Source organism: Capricornis sumatraensis, chromosome 9, assembly GCF_032405125.1.
Source record: "Capricornis sumatraensis isolate serow.1 chromosome 9, serow.2, whole genome shotgun sequence".
NCBI classification, from domain to species: Eukaryota; Metazoa; Chordata; class Mammalia; order Artiodactyla; family Bovidae; genus Capricornis; species Capricornis sumatraensis.
In genome coordinates this window covers 52597541-52618192 of record NC_091077.1, presented here as the reverse complement: position 1 = coordinate 52618192, position 20652 = coordinate 52597541, and the positions used below count along the sequence as shown (strand labels likewise).

Genomic DNA, 20652 nt, shown 5'->3' with positions numbered 1-20652 from the left:
CCTAAGGAAATTAGAAGCATAGAGTCTAGTTAATAACACTGTTCAGTAACTGTGACAAATGTATCATAGTAATATAAGATGTTAAGAATAAGGAAATATTTCACCTTCCAGTGCAGGGTTTGCAAGTTCAATCCCTGGTTGGGAAGCTAAAATTCCACATGCTCTGAGGCCAAAAAACCAAAACATAAAACAGAATATTGTAACAAATTCAATAAAGACTTTAAAAATGGTCCACATTAAAAAAAAAAAAGAGTAAGGAAATGGGTGTAGAGTAGATGGGAACTCTGTACTATCTTTGCAATTTTTCTGAAAATCTAAAACTACTGTAAAACGAAACGTTTACTTTAGAAAAAATGAATGAGACAAGATTTACCTCAAGTGACAAAAGCAGGCCCTTAAGTTGATTCAATCCCACGCTTTAAAAGTCACAAAAGCTTTATATTGACTTAAAAAGTTATTTAGCAGGTTGTTTCATCAGTTCTAGATCCAAACCTTTTCTACAAAATCAAGGGATGCACCCTCTTCAAACTTGCTTTAGCAGTCTTCAAAGGGATCCTCCTCTGCTCTCTCATTCTCATCAAAAGGACTCATAAGGTCCATGTCAATTTATGGCAAATCTCAGCCCAATTGTAAAAAAGGCCTTCATCCTAAAACACAATATTGTAAATCAACTATATTCCAATAAAAGATTTTTTTAAATTCAAAGGAACTTAACAATTCATAGAATGAAAATTTCCAAAAATTATACTCATTAGTAGTCAATGTGTATGCAAAAAATTTTTAATTGTGTGCCATTTTGCCCTGTCAGATTGGCAAATTATAAGTAAGTAAATAAATGAAAATAAGACTTTATAAGTCCTACTGTCTTTGTGAAAATTAAAGGGTGAAGATCTTGTACCTAAAGAAAAAACACTCAGTTGAACAAACAAGTCTTTGAAGCTAAGGACCTGTTGTGTTTTTTTAGAATCATAGAGAAAAATCCTGTCATTTCTTTCACGAAACTAAGAGTCTTTCCTACTTTCAATACATCATTAACATAATGTACAACAGACCCAAATAACCCCTAGCAACATCAATTAGCCCATGAACCTAAGAGCTTCTGAGAGGCTACCAGTGAAAGGTATGAAATGAACTCTTACCCAGTCATTGAGAAGAGCCACTATTCTCAAGTATGTACTCTATATAATTAGTTGTTTTCATTTCCATTTCTTATCTTCAACTTATTTTTTAAGTTAACTTTAGCTCTTATATAAAATGTGCTGAATCCATGTAGATTAAACAAAATATGGGCCCCCAAATCTAAGTTCAGTCACAAGCTTAGGTAAAAGAGGAGACACTGTTCCATGACTTTCTTCTGCTCACTTTAAGAATATGTGTTATACACCACATAGTTTTTAAATGTGATCATTGCCTTGGTGACAGAACAGATAGCAGCAACTCTGCTCTAATTATAAGACAATTTTTAAATAATTTTTATTTTTAAGATTTAGCATCCTCATTGACAATCCAGAAACAGTCCATGCTCTTTGGATACACACATATAAAATGGTTAAAAGCAATTCCCCAATTTTCAATGACAAGGTAGGAAAAAAGAACATGTTCACAGCTTTAGCTGAATTCTTCTATCCTTTTTACCAAAAATCTTATTTTGCTACCAACCCACTCACCAAACCATAAGGAAAGACAATTTTTCAAAAAGCCAACAAAACCCAAGAACAGGGATCTAGGTATCAAGCCAAAATCATCCCCTGAAACAGTGCTGATGCCAAAAAAAAAAAAAAAAGAGAGAGGCTAGGAAAACAAATTTCCATAGCACATTAGAGAAGCCCTTTTAAAAAGAATTCAGAAACTTAGCGCTGGAACTATGGTGGTGCAGTGTTCAAAACGCAGATAATTAAAGTTCAGCTTGGGAATATATTAGGCTTTCTCCTATCCCAGCAGGGGAAATAAAAATATGAGCTGTTGGAGCTAATATTAAAATTGTCCTTACCAATGAAAGGTAGGGCAAGGGTCGACTGGAGAGAATGTAGAACAAAAGGTAGCAAAGGCAAGTCGTTCTGAATCTAGGCTCTACTGCCTAGAAGCAGCATGAAAGTTTAAAAGGGCTGAAATTCTTCTAAGCCACTAGCAATAAATTCTTGACTTGGCTCAAAACCAGTGGACTATAGACCACTGATAAATATATTAGGTGACCTACAGTGTTTACGTACTAAAAAATATTTTTTAAATTATCTGTAAATTTCTATTCTGAAAAGCAGCAGACCAAAATGACACGGGGCCATCTAATCAGTTAGAGAGTAAGGGGCTTCCTCCAAATAAAATTAGCAGAAATCAGGTTGGAAAGAACGTAATACAGAGTAAATAAGATCAGGCTCTCGGCACAATTTTAGTAAGGCTTCTACCTACCCCAAGTTTTAAGGAGTACTACTGAGACAGCTCCCACAGAATGTCTTAGAGGGATGCTTCTCAGAGACAAAAAGGTCTTTAACTCTTGACCCCTCTCTCTTTCCCTAAAGCTTGGAGAAGAAAATAAATATTTAATTTTAACTATTCAAAGCTTTGGGCACATTGTAATATTTAATCTTTTCTAGTTTTCATTTTCTGAACCTTTGGCTTAATACTTCCTCAATTATGCTGCAATGAAAAAATGTATACATGTGCCTTAATCAGTAGTACCACATGAAAATAAAACCTTGTTCTTCCATATCTTCTACATAGGAAGACTAAATCAACGGCACCCTAAATATCCTGCAAAGTTACTCTGTATACTTGACAAAAGATTAGGGCAAACCATTCCACTTCCATATCTTGAGCAGTAGAAGTTAACTAGTCTTCAATCTCATCTTCCCAAATATCTCCATTAACATCCACAGCATGGAACAACCTGGAAGCATAAAACAAGGTACATTTTAATATACCTGATAGAAACTGAATATAATTTCTTTCCTTTTTACAAATATATGTTCTGCACTATTCTGATAATATCTTTTCCTTTCCTTTAATTATTCTACTGGGAAGGGCTGAAATAACAACCCTTTTTTAAGGATCCAGACAACTCTCAAGGGCCAAGGAGAAACAATAATGGGAGACAGGTATCACAAAAACTGACACTAATGTGTATAATATGTAGAATAAGTCAAGACTGAAAAATTCAGGCAGTCAAGAAGCTGCACTCCTTCAAAACACTGTAACTTTACTACATACTAATCACTCCATCCTTTCCATCTTCACCGTGCTTGTACTCTCCACTAGTAGAATGTTTTACAGTTGCCAATTTCTTTTCCTCCTCTTCTGTTACTTAAAATTTGTATTTTCAACACTTTTATTTCCAGTGGTTCATAGGCAGAGCTGGTTTCTTCAACTCATAGTTTCATAATGTCAAGAACTGACTGTAGGTACCCCACAGATGTCTATTAACAAAGATTATCAACTGATATTGAAACTGAAGCTGGTGGAGAATAGGATATTCACATTGTGCCAAGGAGTCATCCCACAGATCACTCACTGACAACAGAAGAAAAACCTTACCTTTACAACGGAACAAATGATAGAACTGAACATCATGCTAATAGTGAGACAGCCTGACATTATGGATCTGACGTGATACAACATGAAGTACACCACCTCTTGTTAAGTATTCCTGTCAAAAATGTTACTCTAAATCTAATCAAACTGCATTCTACAGCTAACTTCCACTTTACAGAAAATACAGAGGAAAGAGAAACAAACTAAAAGGCACCATGGAGAAACAGAACTCCAGCAGGTAAGGTTATATAGGACAACAGCCTGGACTCTTCAAAAGGTCAACGTTCCGCTCAATACAGACAAACAAAAGGTGGGTAATACTTTTCTCCATTATGAAACAGAATCAAATAAAATAATTAAACTTGATTAGATCCTGGTATAATAAAACAGCTTTAAAAGATATTTTTGGGAATAGTTGATAAGTCTTAAATATTTTATTAGATGACAGTACGCCATTGTTAAATTTTTTGAGGTATTACTGTTATGTACAAAACTTTCCTTATCTTAGGAAAGATGTGTAGAAGTATATAGAGACGATGCATCATATCTCCAACTTATGGCCAAGTAGTTAAGCAATAAATTTAGAAAACAAATACGGTAAATATTATCAATTGTTCATTTTGGTGAAAGATATCATAGTCCTATCCTTTCAACTCTTCCATATGTTTGAAATTTTTCACTAAAAAAGTTGAGGAGGATAATAAATTAAAGAAAATCTTCAGATAGTACATTTTCATCATAAAACTCATTTTCAAGAAAATGCATATATGACAAAATATATGAAAGAAAAATATGAAAAATATATAAAAGAAAATATTTAAAAATATAAGAAAATTCTCTGAATAAACAGAGCTAAAACTTCCTGGGCTTGTGGTCTGCAAATCAAGTACCAAAAAACTGCTGAAAGTAGGAGTTCTGGGAATACATACCGGTTAAAACACGGGGAAGCAGGATCAGTGAAATGTTTATAAGGGTTTGCTCTAGAAAGAGAACCCATGCAAATCCAGCAGAAATACTGCATACAGCCAGTACATGTCATCTTGTTACATCCATCTAATTTCTGGTGGGAAAGAGAAAAATATCAAGGCTGTAAAAGCAAAAGAGAAATGCACTTGACAAAATGATTCGGTGCAACATTTTCCTTATCGTCTCCCTTTTCTAATGCAGGGTTGAGAAACACAGGCTAACACACACTGATATTAATGCCTAAACTCTTTGGCATTACAAGTGAAATATAGGAAATACTTCGATACTAAGCAAAATCTCTTCTGATAAACAGTAAATACAAACCAAACATGTATAGGTGAATTATGTAGTTAGATTGATTATGAAAATGTTTGGCTTTAATATGTGGGATTTAAACTTTTTACCTAAATCTTAGTAAACATTTGGTACCCAAGTCTCCCATTCTATCAGAGCTGAGACATGTCAAAGTGGTTAAATAGAAGGCTAGTTTCCTTAATGAAGTAACTGAGGCATCATCATCCAGGTTAGCTCAGATATAATGGACTGGAAAAACAGAATCAAATGCAAAGACATATATTTTGATTTTAAAATATATTAAGGTTTTGTCAAGAAACAATAGATTTATCTATCTATTTTGACTTATATCTGTATTTCGTAAGCAGGAACTTGTTAAAAAGATGTGTTAAATTCCAGGATAAATAGTTTTGAGAAGTCAGCCTGTTTTTTTTAAAAAAATAACATACATGAGTTGAGTTGACTGTAGTCCTAGCATGGCCTCCTCATAACTCATTAAATTTTGAGGCAGATACAAGGTGAGAAAAACCATCACTGTATGAGAGCACTCTGAAAAGGGAAGTCTAATATATTTAATATCAATAACAATAATTAGTAGCAAATTTGAATCTTCCAAGAAGGTTTAATAAATACCAAAATATGTTTTCTTAATTAGTTCAAAATTAAAAGGCTTCTTGAGGAAATCATAACATGCTTGGCAAGTAGGCAGGCCTCCAAGTCTGTCCCCAGACTTTTACCTCAATGGGAGTTCCACAACACGGGCAGCTCTTTGAGTTCTTTTCTAGCCACTCCTTACTTTCCATCTCTTCCAGTGCCTTCTGAATCACCCTCTTACCATACCTCTGTTCCAAAAATCTTTTATTGGCCTCATCTGCTTGCAGGTACTCATTTCGTAAGTCCATTAATTTCTCTAGAAGGTGAAATGGAAAATTAACTTTTATACAACTTGTAAAGCTCATTAAAAATCATTAAAAATCATCATAACCTTTGACTATTCAATAATATTATTATTTAATAATGTTATTCTTGGGATTTTAGCATAAGGAATTAATCCAAAGTAAAATTATATGCAAAGAGACGCATATAACACATATAACAATGGCAAACAAATTAAATGTCCAAGGGAATAATTGTGTGTGGAACCACTTAATGACATAATGTTTAGTTATTAAAACTTATAATTAGGATGGCTACAATTCAATTAAATACTCATTACAGAAGCCAGCAAAAAGAATATTTAGGTTGTAACTAGGTAAAAATTACACATGCATGAAAGACAAAGAACAGACAGGAATTCTCCAAGTAGAAAAGCTGGACTTCTTAAATGTGACAGAATAATAGCTTACCTTTTCTCTTTGATTTTAACTTATTAATGTTGATATTTTTGTGCAACTAGTACAACTAGTAGTACAGTTTAAAGGCTGACTTATCAAATGACACAAAGGTTGAAACAGACGCTGATTTTCTACTAAGTCAGCATCATTCACCATTTAATAACAAGACCTGCCAAACTAAACAAAAGCACCTTTGATTTAAGGACAAAGACCAACAGTTCAATTCTGCATATATAAGAAAAAAGCCAGTGAATAAAATTTACCACCAACAGGTAAAGGAAAAGTCCTTTCTACCAACTTTTCTGCTTAATACTCATCAATCTGGTTTCTACTGCTTTATCACTTAACTCAAATGGAATGGGCAGCTATTTCCAAAGGGCTTTATTTGTCAACAAAGGCTTTTGCTCACAATTCTATTACCTTACCTTTTCAACACAATTAATTAAAGACCTCTCTCAACAATGTTCTGGCTCTTTTATTATTTTACCTTCCTCATACTATTTAGAAGTAGACAACTTCTGGAGCAGAATTATAACTGCACTTTTCCTTCACCTATGTATCCTTTCTCTGTATTGTTCATTCCCATGACTTTAACACTTCTACTGAGATGCAGCAGACATGTATTTTTAAATCCTGTCATTTGTATTTCCTCTACTAGTTCAAAGCATTTTTGTATTCCAAGACATCTTAAGGACAGAGGTTGCTGCTCTAATGTTCTCAAAATAATAAAATTATTAGTGTATCATATATTTTTTATGGTAATATCTAACATATAGAGAATAAGAAAGAGATTCCCAATTTTGCTGCAGCCCCCAAGTCTATCTTTGATTTCTTCCCCAAACATTGTGAAATACCTGGAAGGTACTTCAGCCTCTCAATGATAAGGATACCAAAGTCTCAAGTAAAGGCTTATATTATACTCTGGTGAGTTCTCCATCCCATTTGCCAATAACCTCTACAAGACTCTGCCACAGGTGACTGGAAATACTCCATTTACTCATTCTCCTGTCAGGGTCCTTTCTTGGAGATGACACTCTGCTAACAATCAGTAACTATAGCAATACTGGCATTAATAGTTACCATTTTGTAGTTTGAAGACTTAAATCTAACACATAACACCATAAAACTTTCAGAAGAGAACAGAGGCAAAACATTTTCTGACCAAGGTAATAGAAATAAAAGCAAAAATAAACAAATGGGACCTAATCAAACTTACAAGCTTTTGTTCAGCAGAGGAAACCATCAATAAAAAGAGATGGTTTGGAAGAAAGTATTTGCAAATGATGCAACTGACATGGGCTTAATTTCCAAAATATACAAACAGTTCATACAACAAAACAGTTCAACAACAAAAACAAACAACTCAATGGAAAAATGGGCAAAATAACTATTAATAAATAGATATTTCTCTAAAGAAGACAAACAGATGGCCCAAGAGGTACAGAAAAGATGTGCAATACGACTAATTATTAGAGAACTACAAATCAAAACTACAATGAGGTTCCACCTCACATTGGTGAAAATGGCCATCATTAAAAAATCTACAAATAACAAATGCTGGAGAGGGTGTGGAGAAAAGGGAATCCTCCTACACTGTTGATGGGACTGTAAAAGGTGCAGCCACTATGGAAGACACTTTGGATGTTCCTTAGAAAACGAAAAATAGAATTACCAAACGATCCAGGAATCCTACTCCTGGGTAAATATCCACATAAAACTATAATTCTAAAATATAGCTGCACTCCTATATTCACAGCAGCACTATTCATAATACCCAAGACATGGAAACTACCTAAATGTCCATCAACAGATGAGTAAGGAAGATGTGGTACGTACATACGAAGGAATACTACACAGCCGTAACAAATAATGAAACAAAGCCATCTGCAGTAACATCGATGCAGCTAGAGATTATCCCACTAGTAAAGTCATAACGAAAAAGACAAGTACCATATGATACCACTTATATGTGGAATCCAAAATATGACACAAATGACCCTATCTACAAAACAAGAACAGACTTGTAGACATAGAGAACAGACTGGTAGTTGCCAAGGAAACCAGGAGTGGAATGGATTGGGGAGGTTGGGGTTATGCAAACTGTTATATATGAATGGAGAAACAGGGTCCTACTGTATAGCACAGGGAACTATGTCCAACATCCTGTGATAAATCATCATGGAAAAAAATATAAATATAAAAAAGAATGTACATATATTCTGTACTGTAATGAATCACATTGTTATACAGAAAAAATTAGCACAAATTATACATTAATTATACTTTAATAATAAATAATACACAAATTTTTAAAAAATAGTTACCATTTTGCATTTCACATGCAAAATGCCCATTCTCAAACTTCAGTGAAGAACCAGTTTTTTCCTCCCACTCTGTCAAGGACCAATACTTTTGCAAAATATAATCAAATGAATTATTATAAAAATGCATAAAAAGACAAAAAATATAAGCCTAAATTTTTGTGTTTGACTGACATAAAATTTAGTCAGTGGCCAGCAATAATGAAATTGCTATAAAAGTTTTAAACCCTGACTCTCAATTTCTGTATTTACCCTGTCACTGACCAGTATAACAACTATAACAACTCTGAGCAGCACTACAATAGGTCATTTCAAACTTACAATAACCTTATGAAGTAGCTATTATCATCAGCCCTGTTAGTTTGAGAAACACTAAGTCACCAAAGTCTAGTCCAATTGATGTCAAGGGCATGATTTCTCAATCCTTATCTAAACCAGAAATGGCTAACAGGTTTCACTTCCTGTGCCTACCTCAATAGACGGTGGCTTTCTAAAGCACTGGGTTGAGGAAGATTCTGAGCCCTCCTGGGCTCACTGAGAAAGCACTTGATCAAACGTGTGCATCATGGAAACAACAGTGATAGCTCAGTTGCTCTGTATTTGCCAGCATCTACATTATTCCATATTCATTGACAGAAATTACCCTGTCATTCCTTCCATGGAATGCTCCCCTTTGATATCTGCATGGTTTGTTTCCTTACTTCCTTCAAGTCTACTCAAACCACTTTGCCTCCGCTGGGTTTTTCTAAATAAAATCCCAAACGTCTTCCCCTTCAGAACACTTCATAGCTTTCCTTTTTTTTTTCCTCTTCAGCATTTACCACTATCTAATATTCTTATTTATTGGGTTTGCCTGTCTCCCCCATTAGAATGTAAGTTCCATGAGGGCATTTGGTCACTGCTATATTCCCAGAATGTAGGCAGTAACTGACATAAAAATATCTGTTGAACCAACAAAGAAGAACACAATTCTTCCAAATGAAGAATTGAAGTGATAAGTCTCTTTTCTAGGGGGTGGGGGAGGGCTGGGAGACTGAGTTCACACAGTTACAACCTACCTGCTGTCACCTTACATGGAGAGACCCCGTGGTAGGTCAGTCTGCACAGGGTACAGAAGGCAAAATTGCAGCTGGAGCAGATGCCCATGGTACAGCCAGGCTCCTGCATCACAGGCAGCTGGCAGGATGGGCGGGGGCAGTACACCACATCGGCCATCAGGTCCAAGGTGGACTGGAGGAGAAGGCGGTCATAACGGGCAAACAACTCTGCTTCCACTAGCTCTTTGACCTGGAGGGAAATGTGAAACATCGTTAAGTTTGATGATTTCCCAACCAGTTCTGATCCTAAGGGAGATCTTTAGGAAGCAAGCATAAAAACCAGATGAACAGAAAATAATAACGATAACCCCGTATGCGAGACAGCAAAAGAGACACAGATGTACAGAACAGTCTTTTGGACTCTGTGGGAGAGGGCGAGGGTGATATGATTTGGGAGAATGACATTGAAACATGTATATTATCATATGTGAAACAAATAGCCAGTCCAGGTTCGATGCATGATACAGAGTGCTTGGGGCTGGTGCACTGGGATGACCCAGAGGGATGGGATGGGGAGGGAGTGGGTGGGGGGTTCAGGATGAGGAACACATGTACACCCGTGGAGGATTCATGTCAATGTATGGCAAAACCAATACAATATTGTAAAGTAATTAGCCTCCAATTAAAATAAATAAAGTTAGATTAAAAAAAAAGAAAATAAAACCCTCTATCTCACTTCAAAATCAAACCAAGTATGAGTGAATGAGTGAGTGAAAGTGGCTCAGTCATGTCTGAGTCTTTGCGACCCCATGGACTGTACAATCCATGGTATTCTCCAGGCCAGAACACTGGAGTGGGTAGCCTTTCCCTTCTCCAGGGGTCTTCCCAACCCAGGGATCAAACCCAGGTCTCTCGTATTGCAGGTGAATTCTTTACCAGCTGAACCACAAGGGAAGCCCAAGAATACAGGAGTGGGTAGCCTATCCTTCTCCAGCAGATCTTTGTGACCCAAGAATCAAACCAGGGTCTCCTGCTTTGCAAGCAGATTCTTTACCAACTGAGCTAGTATGGGCAGTCTATATCTTGACGGAGACAGTGGTTACATGGGTCTACCCATTTGTCAAAACTAAGCAAAATGTACACTTTACATGAGTACATTTATGCCTCAAAGGAGCTGATTTAAAAAAAAAAAAAAAGAAGAAACAACCAAGCAGGCTATCTTTAAAGTCTGTAAACATTTGGTTAATCATCCCAAGGGATAACCCCTCCAGATCCCAACCTCACACAGACTGGGTAGTAGTTCCCCCTTCTAGCAGATAATATAGAGTAAATCACCAGAATTATTTTTTTAATGCTCATCCTTGCCAAGGGACACCAAAGCCAGCAAAGGGAGCATTTACATTTGTTTAAATAAAGATCATGGACACAATAAAACTGGTGGGCTGGCTCCAAGGCCTCAGACTGTCCTGATGAGCCCTATCAAGAAGTTCCTGAGAGAATGCCTCCCTTTGGAGAGTTGTGAGAGAATTAGGGAGCAGCTGTCAGCAGAGTGAAGAGTTACCTGACCAGGAGTGGCCACTGAAGGGCACTTGGGTTCTGGGCAGTTGAGGCATTGAACTTGGCCATCTCTGATCTGGATTTCAAAGTAGTCCTTGAGACAGGCTTTGCAGTACACATGCCTGCACTCCAAGAAGTACATGCACTCACTACCCAGTTTCTCACAGAAACAGATATTGCACAGGAACAATTTACTATTAAAGCATTTTATCTGCTGAGCTTGATCAAAGTCCAAGATTTCCTGGATCAGACTCGACAATGATTCCACGTCCTGCATGGCTCTCTCATCCACAACTTCCTCTTGGTCTATGTCAGATCCAGTGGCTCCTCCAAAATCTAGCTCTGTGTTGGAAGAAGCTTGAGCCATCCTTCTCTGAACCTTTTTCTGAGAACCCATCGTGAGTTCAAAAGGAGAGACAATATTCAGGTATGCTAAGGTCTCTTCCTTAAGAAACTGCATCCAGGCAAACAGGACCACGCTGCCACGATGTTCTTCCCACAGGTTGTCTAAGTGCTTGCAGAGAGCAGATAGCTAGGGGAAAAACACATGAGGATGTTGGTGAGTTTGGAAAGATGATGATGCTGTCAACTCCTAATTTCCCTTGAAATCTTTTTAATTTAGACCTTTCTACTTCCTGTTAGGAAGTAGAAAGTATTCTTTTCACTTCTGTGATAAACTGTGCTGCATAATAGCATCAGTGTTCTTATCAAAGTACTTCTTAAACTATTCAGCAACATGAGCCATAGACACAAGGTCAGAAGCTAAAAAAAGTTCCATAAAACAAGAGAAACAGTTAAGAGTCTACCAGATGTAGAACAAGGTTTACATATGGGCTACTGAAATGGAGGACTTTTTCTGTTCTTTATTTTTCTTTACTTTAGTATTGCTATCTATCTCATGTAGGAGAAGAGATCTAGTTTTTTTTTTTTTATTTTATTTATTTATTTATTTTTTAAATTTTGAAATCTTTAATTCTTACATGAGTTCCCAAACCTGAACCCCCCTCCCACCTCCCTCCCCAGAGATCTAGTTTTAAAATGAACTATTTCTATTCCTTTGGAGTACTAGCCCTGTTGGTACCCTACAATAAAGATTAGCAAAAAACAATTTAAAAATACCATCCAAGCTTTAAAATTAATTCTTTCAACTGTATCAAGAAGTCAACTTATGTGAAAAAAATCACTAACAGAATCTAATCTCATAGTCCTTGTTATTCCAATTTATAAGCTGATTTTAACTAAGCAATCTGAGATTACACCAGATCCTGGTAAATAAAGGAAAGCAGACTGATATTGAACCTGGACATGATTACAAGCCCTTAACATGATTTGACTCCCATGGGCAAAGCTCACATTTTTCCTAAGTTAAGCAATCAAACTTTAAACTATTTTGACTTTTCCTCCTTTAAAACTGGTCTGTTCAATTTGAAAGGCAAATATAAGAAGATTTTTAAGTAGACCTCGGGTTCATAAGCAGATTTTCTTTTTAGGTAAACATCAAAGAATAAGCCTTCCAGATGCAAATAAATTTTGTAAATTTGACATTTGAAGTGAAAAAGAACCACATTCTCTTCCTTACACTGCGTAGTGCTATTCACTAAACTCTATACAGGCACAAAATTAAACACTGACTGTTCAAGACTGGACAACAAATGCTTTTACACATTTGCATAAATGTGCTTTCATGATCAATAAGGAACCGGATGAAATCTTTAAAATGTAATAAATACTAAAAGGAAAGCTCTGCATGTTTGAGTCACCAAATCCAAGGAAGGAGTCACCCTCCTCCATCCTCTTTTCTTCTCTAGTCCCTTCTCAAAAGAGGTATCTGAGATGTACATACATGTGAGGAACGAGGGAGGCAGAAAGAGAAGAGCATGAAAGACACTGTGTGTTATATACTGGAAAAGAAATAAGGAAAACACTAGAAAACTAAACCCACTTCTATCTATCAATCAAATTCACTGAGGAACAGGTCCATGAGTAAACTTCATTATTAACAGGAGCAATTCATAAAGCCAAGGAATCAGGGCCCAGTAACAAACAAGAATTGAAGGAAGAAGGAGCATAAGAGATAGATTAAAATGTCAATTATATGGACAAAAATTTACTTGACAGAGAGTCCTACTGTAATTTTAACTATGTAACATAAAATAATGAGCAACTCTCTTCTCCCTTAAAAGCCAGCATTAAGTAGATGCTATTTGGTTGGAATCTGCATACTGTACATATGTATACATGCATGAAGATAAAGTATCAAGAGCTCTCTGGAGAAATGGGACTATAAATGTCTAGATAATTTAGTCAACTCTCAGTGATCTAAATGTAAATAATCCACTGTCTTGCATGTGTTACCTCTGACAAAGATGTTAAAACGCAAGGTGAAACTCCTTTTTATTCTGCATGTATTATTCTTTTTAAAAATTTTAACTTTGTTTTTAAACTCGAAGTTCAATTTTACAAATGCACTCTCATCTAAGGATCCGCCTGGTGATGAATGAACAGTGGTGGGAATGAGAATTACATGACCAATAAAGAAAAACTGACAAGCTGTTCCTTGAGGTCAAGTAACTCTGACAGCTTTTGTCTCAATACATCAGCCTATCAATCTTCATCATGACTTCTAGAAAAGTAACTGCTATTGATCCATTATCTATTCCAGAATACATTATATCAGCTTCAAGCCATATTTATGTCTCAATCAAGAGATGACATTGTTAGTAGAAAAGGATACACGACACAGAGGAAATGAAAGCTCGTAATATCAGATCTCAAGCCTTAATGAGATATCTACAGGAATCATATGCATTTCTGTGTGCATTCACATTATGTGAGCGCAGTCAACAACTGTTGCTAATATACAGACTTCTACATACAAAAGCGCTCTTATGTGTTCTTAAGGAACGTTTATTATAAGTACATTAGCTCAATTTTAGTCCTAATTACAGTTAAATCTTTCATTTAAGGAATGGATTAAAAAAAATAAAAAGCAATAGCAACATCTGAGGAAAATGAGGAGGACCTGTAGTCTCCATTACAATATAGATTAAATGGGAAAATACCAAGAAAAGGATAGAAACAATATACTTGATTAAAAATTACTCCTACTGCAATTCAAAATGATTAATCATTCTAATTATTGCCATTCCTTTCTAAAACACCAAACATTTTCAACTTATTAATATTACAATTCATGAAGGGGAAACAATTATAACATCAAACCCATTTGTTCTTCATGCACTAAATTCAAGATCATCAAGGTAGTCTTCAATTAAAGATGATTTTTTAAGTTTCTAAAAATGGATAGAAATTAAGTTTCGGGTCTAACCTGAGTTGGTGACAGCCATTTGCCACTAAGTGTGAATGAAGGTGGGGAGGAGGATGGATAATCTGGTGGCAGTTCAAAGTGCAGCACAAGTGGAGGCAGAAAGCAAATGGTGTATTCAAAGCCACTATTCTGGAGACACTCATTTGAATTGCCTGAACCAAAAACAAAGATTAGAAAGGATCAGCTGGTCAACACTTGAGTGTCCATTACTGCTGAGCAGTGCTCAAGAAAAACGTAATGCTTTAGTTGAGGGGATAAAAACCCTCCCTCAAAGCACTTTCTGTTCTTAATTTTACTTTGGAGCCACCACCTTAAAAAAATCTTATAACCCCTTTAAAAAATCTACTAAGCATCATGAAATTTAAAATGAAGATACACAACTTATTCTTGCTACACTTCTGACTATAATTCCTAACACCAGTGAGCAAGTAATACACAATGTTTTCTTTTGTTGTTTTTTACAGTAGATGATTAAAGACACAACCTAGAGAAAAAGACATTATTTCTATCAAAAGGCCATGACCTACTTAGACAATGTGCCAACTCCAATGAATCAGAGTTGGGAGGATTTATGCCAATGCAATGATCTCAGGCTGAGAGCAAGCTACAACACATAACACCTTCACAATCAAAGTTTCATTTCCAGTTATCACACTTACTTTCTCTACTTAAGGCTGTTACACTAGAAACATATTGAGAAAGTGTTCATAATGTCTTCTGTGAATACAGTATCAAAAGTACTAGTTTTTAATTTTTTTCTGAAGCAAAAGGTCACAGAGTAGTAGTGTCATGTGTTTATGGTGGTTAAAAAGATTCTAGAAACCAAATAGTATTAACAACAACCAAATCTTTCCAAGTGTTTTCACATATATTATTTCATTTTCTATTTTATTACCCCTATTTAACAGCCAGTGACTCACGGCTGATGAACTGCTAGTTAGATGATTAGGAAGCATGAAATATGCAGGGTAATATTTGTGATCAAAAAGGCAGAATTAAATTGAAAATTGTTCACCCTTTATTTTCAATTAAAACAGAAACAGGCATTAAATCTGTAATACTACCATCTATCACTAATGCCTATAAACACAAGATGATAAATAACTTAGGGTACACTAAGAAATTGAGAATAACCTTTATCTAGAAAAAATCTGTTTAAGAGAATATTAACTGACCGCTCACAAATATCTTGAAATTTTGTGGTAAGTCCAAATGGATCCTGGTTTCTCCACCTTGGACAGACTCTGCTTTTCTAAATTCATCTCCATCATAAATACTTGCCAGGGCCAGCAATTCATCCTCCTGAGCTTCTCGGTCTTCTGACGACATTTAATTTTCTGAGGAGCTGAAGATAATCATTCAAGTCAGTTAAGAACAGAAAAGGCACAGAGTCTGGAAAAGTCTAATGGCCCTCCCCCCAACAAACCCACTCCCCCCAAAAGAAAGTTCCTCAAAAACAACTGCAAAGAATTAATCAATATTCTCACTTTTCTATCTAACTAAAAGTGACAGGCATATCTAATATCCCAGTAGATCATCCCAGTAACAGCCTTTTTCAAAAAGGACAGCTGTGGTTCTTATAATTGCTGACTTTTTCAGTTAGGTATATGTGTGGATCACAATAAACTGTGGAAAATTCTGAAAGAGATGGGAATACCAGACCACCTGACCTGCCTCTTGAGAAATCTGTATGCAGGTCAGGAAGCAACAGTTAGAAATGGACATGGAACAAAAGACTGGTTCCAAATAGGAAAAGGAGTACGTCAAGGCTGTATATTGTCACCCTGCTTATTTAACTTCTATGCAGACTACATCATGAGAAACGCTGGGCTGGAACAAGCACAAGCTGGAATCAAGATTTCCTGGAGAAATATCAATCACCTCAGATATACAGATGACGCCACCCTTACGGCAGACAGTGAAGAGGAACTAAAAAGCCTCTTGATGAAAGTGAAAGAGGAGTGAAAAAGTTGGCTTAAAGCTCAACATTCAGAAAACGAAGATCATGGCATCTGGTCCCATCAGTTCATGGGAAATAGATGGGAAACAGTGGAAACAGTGGCTGACTTTATTTTTTGGGCTTCAAAATCACTGCAGATGGTGATTGCAGCCATGAAATTAAAAGATGCTTGCTCCTTGGAAGAAACGTTATGACCAACCTAGACAGCATATTCAAAAGCAGAGACATTACTTTGCCAACAAAGGTCCGTCTAGTCAAGGCTATGGTTTTTCCAGTGATCAGGTATGGATGTGCGAGTTGGACTGTGAAGAAAGCTGAGCGCCGAAGAATTGATGCTTTTGAACTGTGGTGTTGGAGAAGACTCTTGAGAGTCCCTTGGACTACAAGGAGATCCAATCAGTCCATTCTAAAGGAGATTAGTCCTGGGTGTTCATTGGAAGGACTGCTGCTAAAGCTGAAACTCCAATACTTTGGCCACCTCATGCGAAGAGTTGACTCATTGGAAAAGACCCTGATGCTGGGAGGGATTGGGGGCAGGAGGAGAAGGGGACAACAGAGAATGAGATGGCTGGATGGCATCACCGACTCGATAGACATGAGTTTGAATGAACTCCGGGAGTTGGTGATGGACAGGGAGGCCTGGCGTGCTGCGATTCATGGGGTCACAAAGAGTCGGACATGACTGAGCGACTGAACTGAACTGAAAAAAGAAAGCACAATAAAAAAATTTTTCAAGGACAATTCACAAAGTACTTTGACTTGCTCTCTAAACTTAGGAAAGTGCCTTGCTCACAAAAGCAGTCAAAGTATATTTAATATACTTCTTAAAAATAAATGAATTTTTTAAATCCACAGGAATCTCTACAGCAGGTTTTCTCAGCCTCAGTGCTACTGATGTTTTGGAACAGACAACTGTCGTGGGAGGCTGTCCTGTGCATTAGAGGACGTGAATCTGCATGTCTGGCTTCAACCTGCTAGATGCCAACAGCATCCCTTTTCCTCAAGAGTTGTGACGATCACAAACATCTCCAGACATAACCAAATATCCACCACCACCCCTGCCACTGGGGAGGGGGAAGAAAATTGCTCCTACTTGAGAACACCCCACTCTAGAGACTGTTAAAAGGATGATAACATGTCAGACAGATAACTGTGGAAGCAGCAAAATAACATTAAATTTTTGAAATAATATCAAATCAATTTTAAGATTTATCATTATTTTAGGTTAACACCAACAGTGAAAATATGCTATAATTAAACTGTACAAATGTTTTTTAATTACAGCAACTGAAAGATACACCACACTGTCAGATAATTCAAACATGCAAAAAAATATGTGTGAGAATCTGTGAAAATAAAACAACCACCAAAAATTACCATTCTATCGATTAAAATACTAGACTGTAACTGTATTTGCAAATATGCTCCCTCTTGGCTGAAATATTTTCTAAATTGGAATGCACAAGGAAAAGTTAGGACGTGGTTTTTCATGTTATAAAAAAGTGACACTACAAAACTCAAATTCATTTAAAATGATTCCATTTTCAAAAAGTACGTTTTCTAGCAGATGATAATGGTTCTGCTTAAGCTGTGTCCCTACCTAAGACACAGTGATATATTCTATTTAAGGTCAGTTAGTACCTGTTAATAACAACTAGAAGAAAAGGATATCAGCACTGGAGTTTGTACTTCAGCCCCAAGTTTGGAACTCATGCAAATCTCATTTATTCTTAAGATGATGGAGATGAGACTGCTGAAGGTGGATAAAAGGCCAAGATGTAGAACTCATACTAGATATACTAGAGAAACCCTGCCATCTGCAGAAAAAAAATACAAAAGATGGTGTTAGCATCCTCTCCAAATTTAAATTCTGAATTTCCACAACCACCACTTAAATCAAGCACATTCTAACACACAGTCAATCCTAATCTACAGCTGCATATTGATCACCTAGGTCAGCCTAACTGAGCCATGTGGTTCAAAGGATATTTGCATGTTCCCAATAATCAGAGTGCCCTTCTTATCTGCCTGCCTTCAGCCCTGGGAGGAGCTGAGAACACCAAAGTCATAGATGACAGCACAACATGTCCCCATAACAAACCACTTCCTGCGGTTTTCTTGTTTTTCTTTTTCCTTTCCTCTTTCACCTCTTCTATTCCTTCATTTCCTACCCCTCCAGTTTGTCCTTTTGTCCACTAACGAATTAATCCTGAGAGGGACACTCAACATTAGGTTAATTTAAGGAAGACAGCAGGGTATTTAAAAACAAAATAATAAAAGTGCTCACATGCAAACATTTAAGTCCTATTCTAAATGCACTACCAGGCTTCCTGAACAGGGAATAAAGGAGAAAGGGAGACTGGTCCATAGACGGGTTCTGGAGAATGCTATGAATACCTTAAAATATGCAAAATATATAAAACAATAATTTTAAAACCATATTTTCAGATGTGTGACTCCCAAATAAGTTAACAATGAAATTTAAGATCAATTTACATTTATCGAGTAGTACTACTATGTATTATGTATGATATTTAAGTCTTTTCACATCACCGTACATAACTGTAAATGCTTTTTACCACCTGTAGAACATGGTGATAATGTAATTAAGCTTTTTGTTTCTTCCTGTTCAAACATATAAATGAGGTAAGGTAAAATCACTCAGTCGTGTCTGACTCTTTGCGACCCCATGGGCTGTAGCCTACCAGGCTCCTCTGTCCATGGGATTTTCCAGGCAATAGTACTGGAGTGGATTGCCATTTCCTTCTCCAGAGGATCTTCCCGACCCAGGGATCGAACCCGGGTCTCCCACATTGTAGACAGACGCTTAACTGTCTGAACCACCAGGGAAGTCCTATATAAATGAGGTGAAATGAATTTATACCCAGGCTACACCCCAGAGCAATTCAATCAGACGTGGGCCATCCAAGTTCGCCATGTTATTCTAATGTGCAGCCAGGATTAAGAAACTCTACTCCAAGCTGTTTCCCATTGGCAGCTCCTTATGACCCAACTCACCAGACCCCAGCTTCTGAAGCTGCCATGGGTCCCAGTCCCTTAATTAAAATTGCTGACATGAATTTCTTTGATTCTATTCATTCAGTCTTTAAGACTCACCTCCAAAACCCCTATTCCATATAAAACTTCCAATTAGCATGTCTTCCTTTAAAAACTCGGAAAACTTTTTATTGTAACTTTCCTATGACATTGTCACACCCCACCTTGCATTAGTTTTTCCTCTGAACTTGCGCTTCCTCTCCTCCCAGACTAAATCAGTTCCTTAAGGGCAAGGATCAAGTGTTTTGCCTCTATGTATATTGCTCTCAGAATCTAGCAGTGCTTTAGGTTAGACACTGGAAAAAGTGAGAACTGAACTGGGGTGAGATGTGGTTGCTGCAACGGGGGACTAGAATCAAGATTCAGGGACTGCACTGCCACATCCCACCAGAAGCACGTTGGGTTGGTCGTCACAATAACAGCAAAAAGAGTGAACTCTTACCACGTGTCAGGCATTGTGGTAAGCCCTTTAAATGCACTAACCCGTTAGATTCCCACAACCCCATGAAGAGAGTCCTACTCCTATTTCCACTATACACAGAAAAAGGACATTTTAAGTCCACGCTGGCTCCAGGTCACAGAGCTAATATAAAAATAAAACGGGATTCAGCCCACCTTGTTTCTGCAGCTGTTAACACAGGAACAAGAATAAACCCCGGTGTCACAAGACGAGAGAATTCAAGTTTAATATTACTTTTAGGCAAACCGGAAACCGCTCTAAGAGTGAGGGAAGCCCCTCCTCCGCCGGGTTTCCCTCGAGCCTGGGAAAATCCTACTCATTCTCCCAGGCCACACCGTGAACGTTTTACCCGTGGGCGGGGGACCGGGGGGTCAGCATGCCGCTGCCGTGTCTCCACGGCTCACTGCGGGGCGTATGGAGTCGTTGTTTGCGCGACTCACCTACAGCTGGGGGGGCAGGCCCGAGCCCCGCTACCTGCCCCAGCGCTTGGAAACGGAGGACGCTGCGCGCGTGTGAGCCCGCCCAGGGGTCCCGAAGGGGCAGGGCCTGGAACTTCCCCTTCCTCCTCTGGGCACCCCGGGGACCTTAGCCGGGCCGGGTCCCGGGTCCGGGGAGTTGAAGCCTGCTAAGCAAGCTGTCCGGGCCCGGCCGCCCTTCTCTGCCTCGCGCGCCTGGAGCGCAGTTCCCACCGTACCTTCCGGCTGCCCCACCGCGCCGGGCTCGAAAGTTCCGCCCTCCAACCTAGCTCCGGGTCCCCTCACCTCCACTCGCTGCCCCCTCCTGGAGACGCCCAGCTCAACCGGCGGACCGCCT

At 37.7% G+C, this 20652-nt stretch overlaps 1 protein-coding gene across 3 annotated transcripts in view; it reads right to left on the bottom strand.

The window, feature by feature from the left end:
• RNF14 (ring finger protein 14) overlaps positions 1-20652 on the bottom strand; it is a 34304-nt gene extending 13652 nt beyond the window's left edge. The window contains exons 1-9 of one of the 3 annotated variants that reach the window (XR_011145372.1): positions 20601-20652; positions 17964-18139; positions 15538-15707; positions 14363-14514; positions 11039-11566; positions 9499-9727; positions 5523-5695; positions 4455-4585; positions 2792-2884 (exon numbers count right to left, since the gene is read on the bottom strand). Coding sequence is in view for 2 of the 3 variants with exons in the window: in XM_068979613.1 (XP_068835714.1) it covers positions 2827-2884; positions 4455-4585; positions 5523-5695; positions 9499-9727; positions 11039-11566; positions 14363-14514; positions 15538-15691 (1425 nt within the window). In the remaining variant the exon portion in view is untranslated. Of the gene's footprint in view, positions 1-1507; positions 2885-4454; positions 4586-5522; positions 5696-9498; positions 9728-11038; positions 11567-14362; positions 14515-15537; positions 15708-17963; positions 18140-20600 lie in introns of those variants that run through there. The other 2 variants (XM_068979613.1, XM_068979614.1) reach the window with 2 other exon arrangements.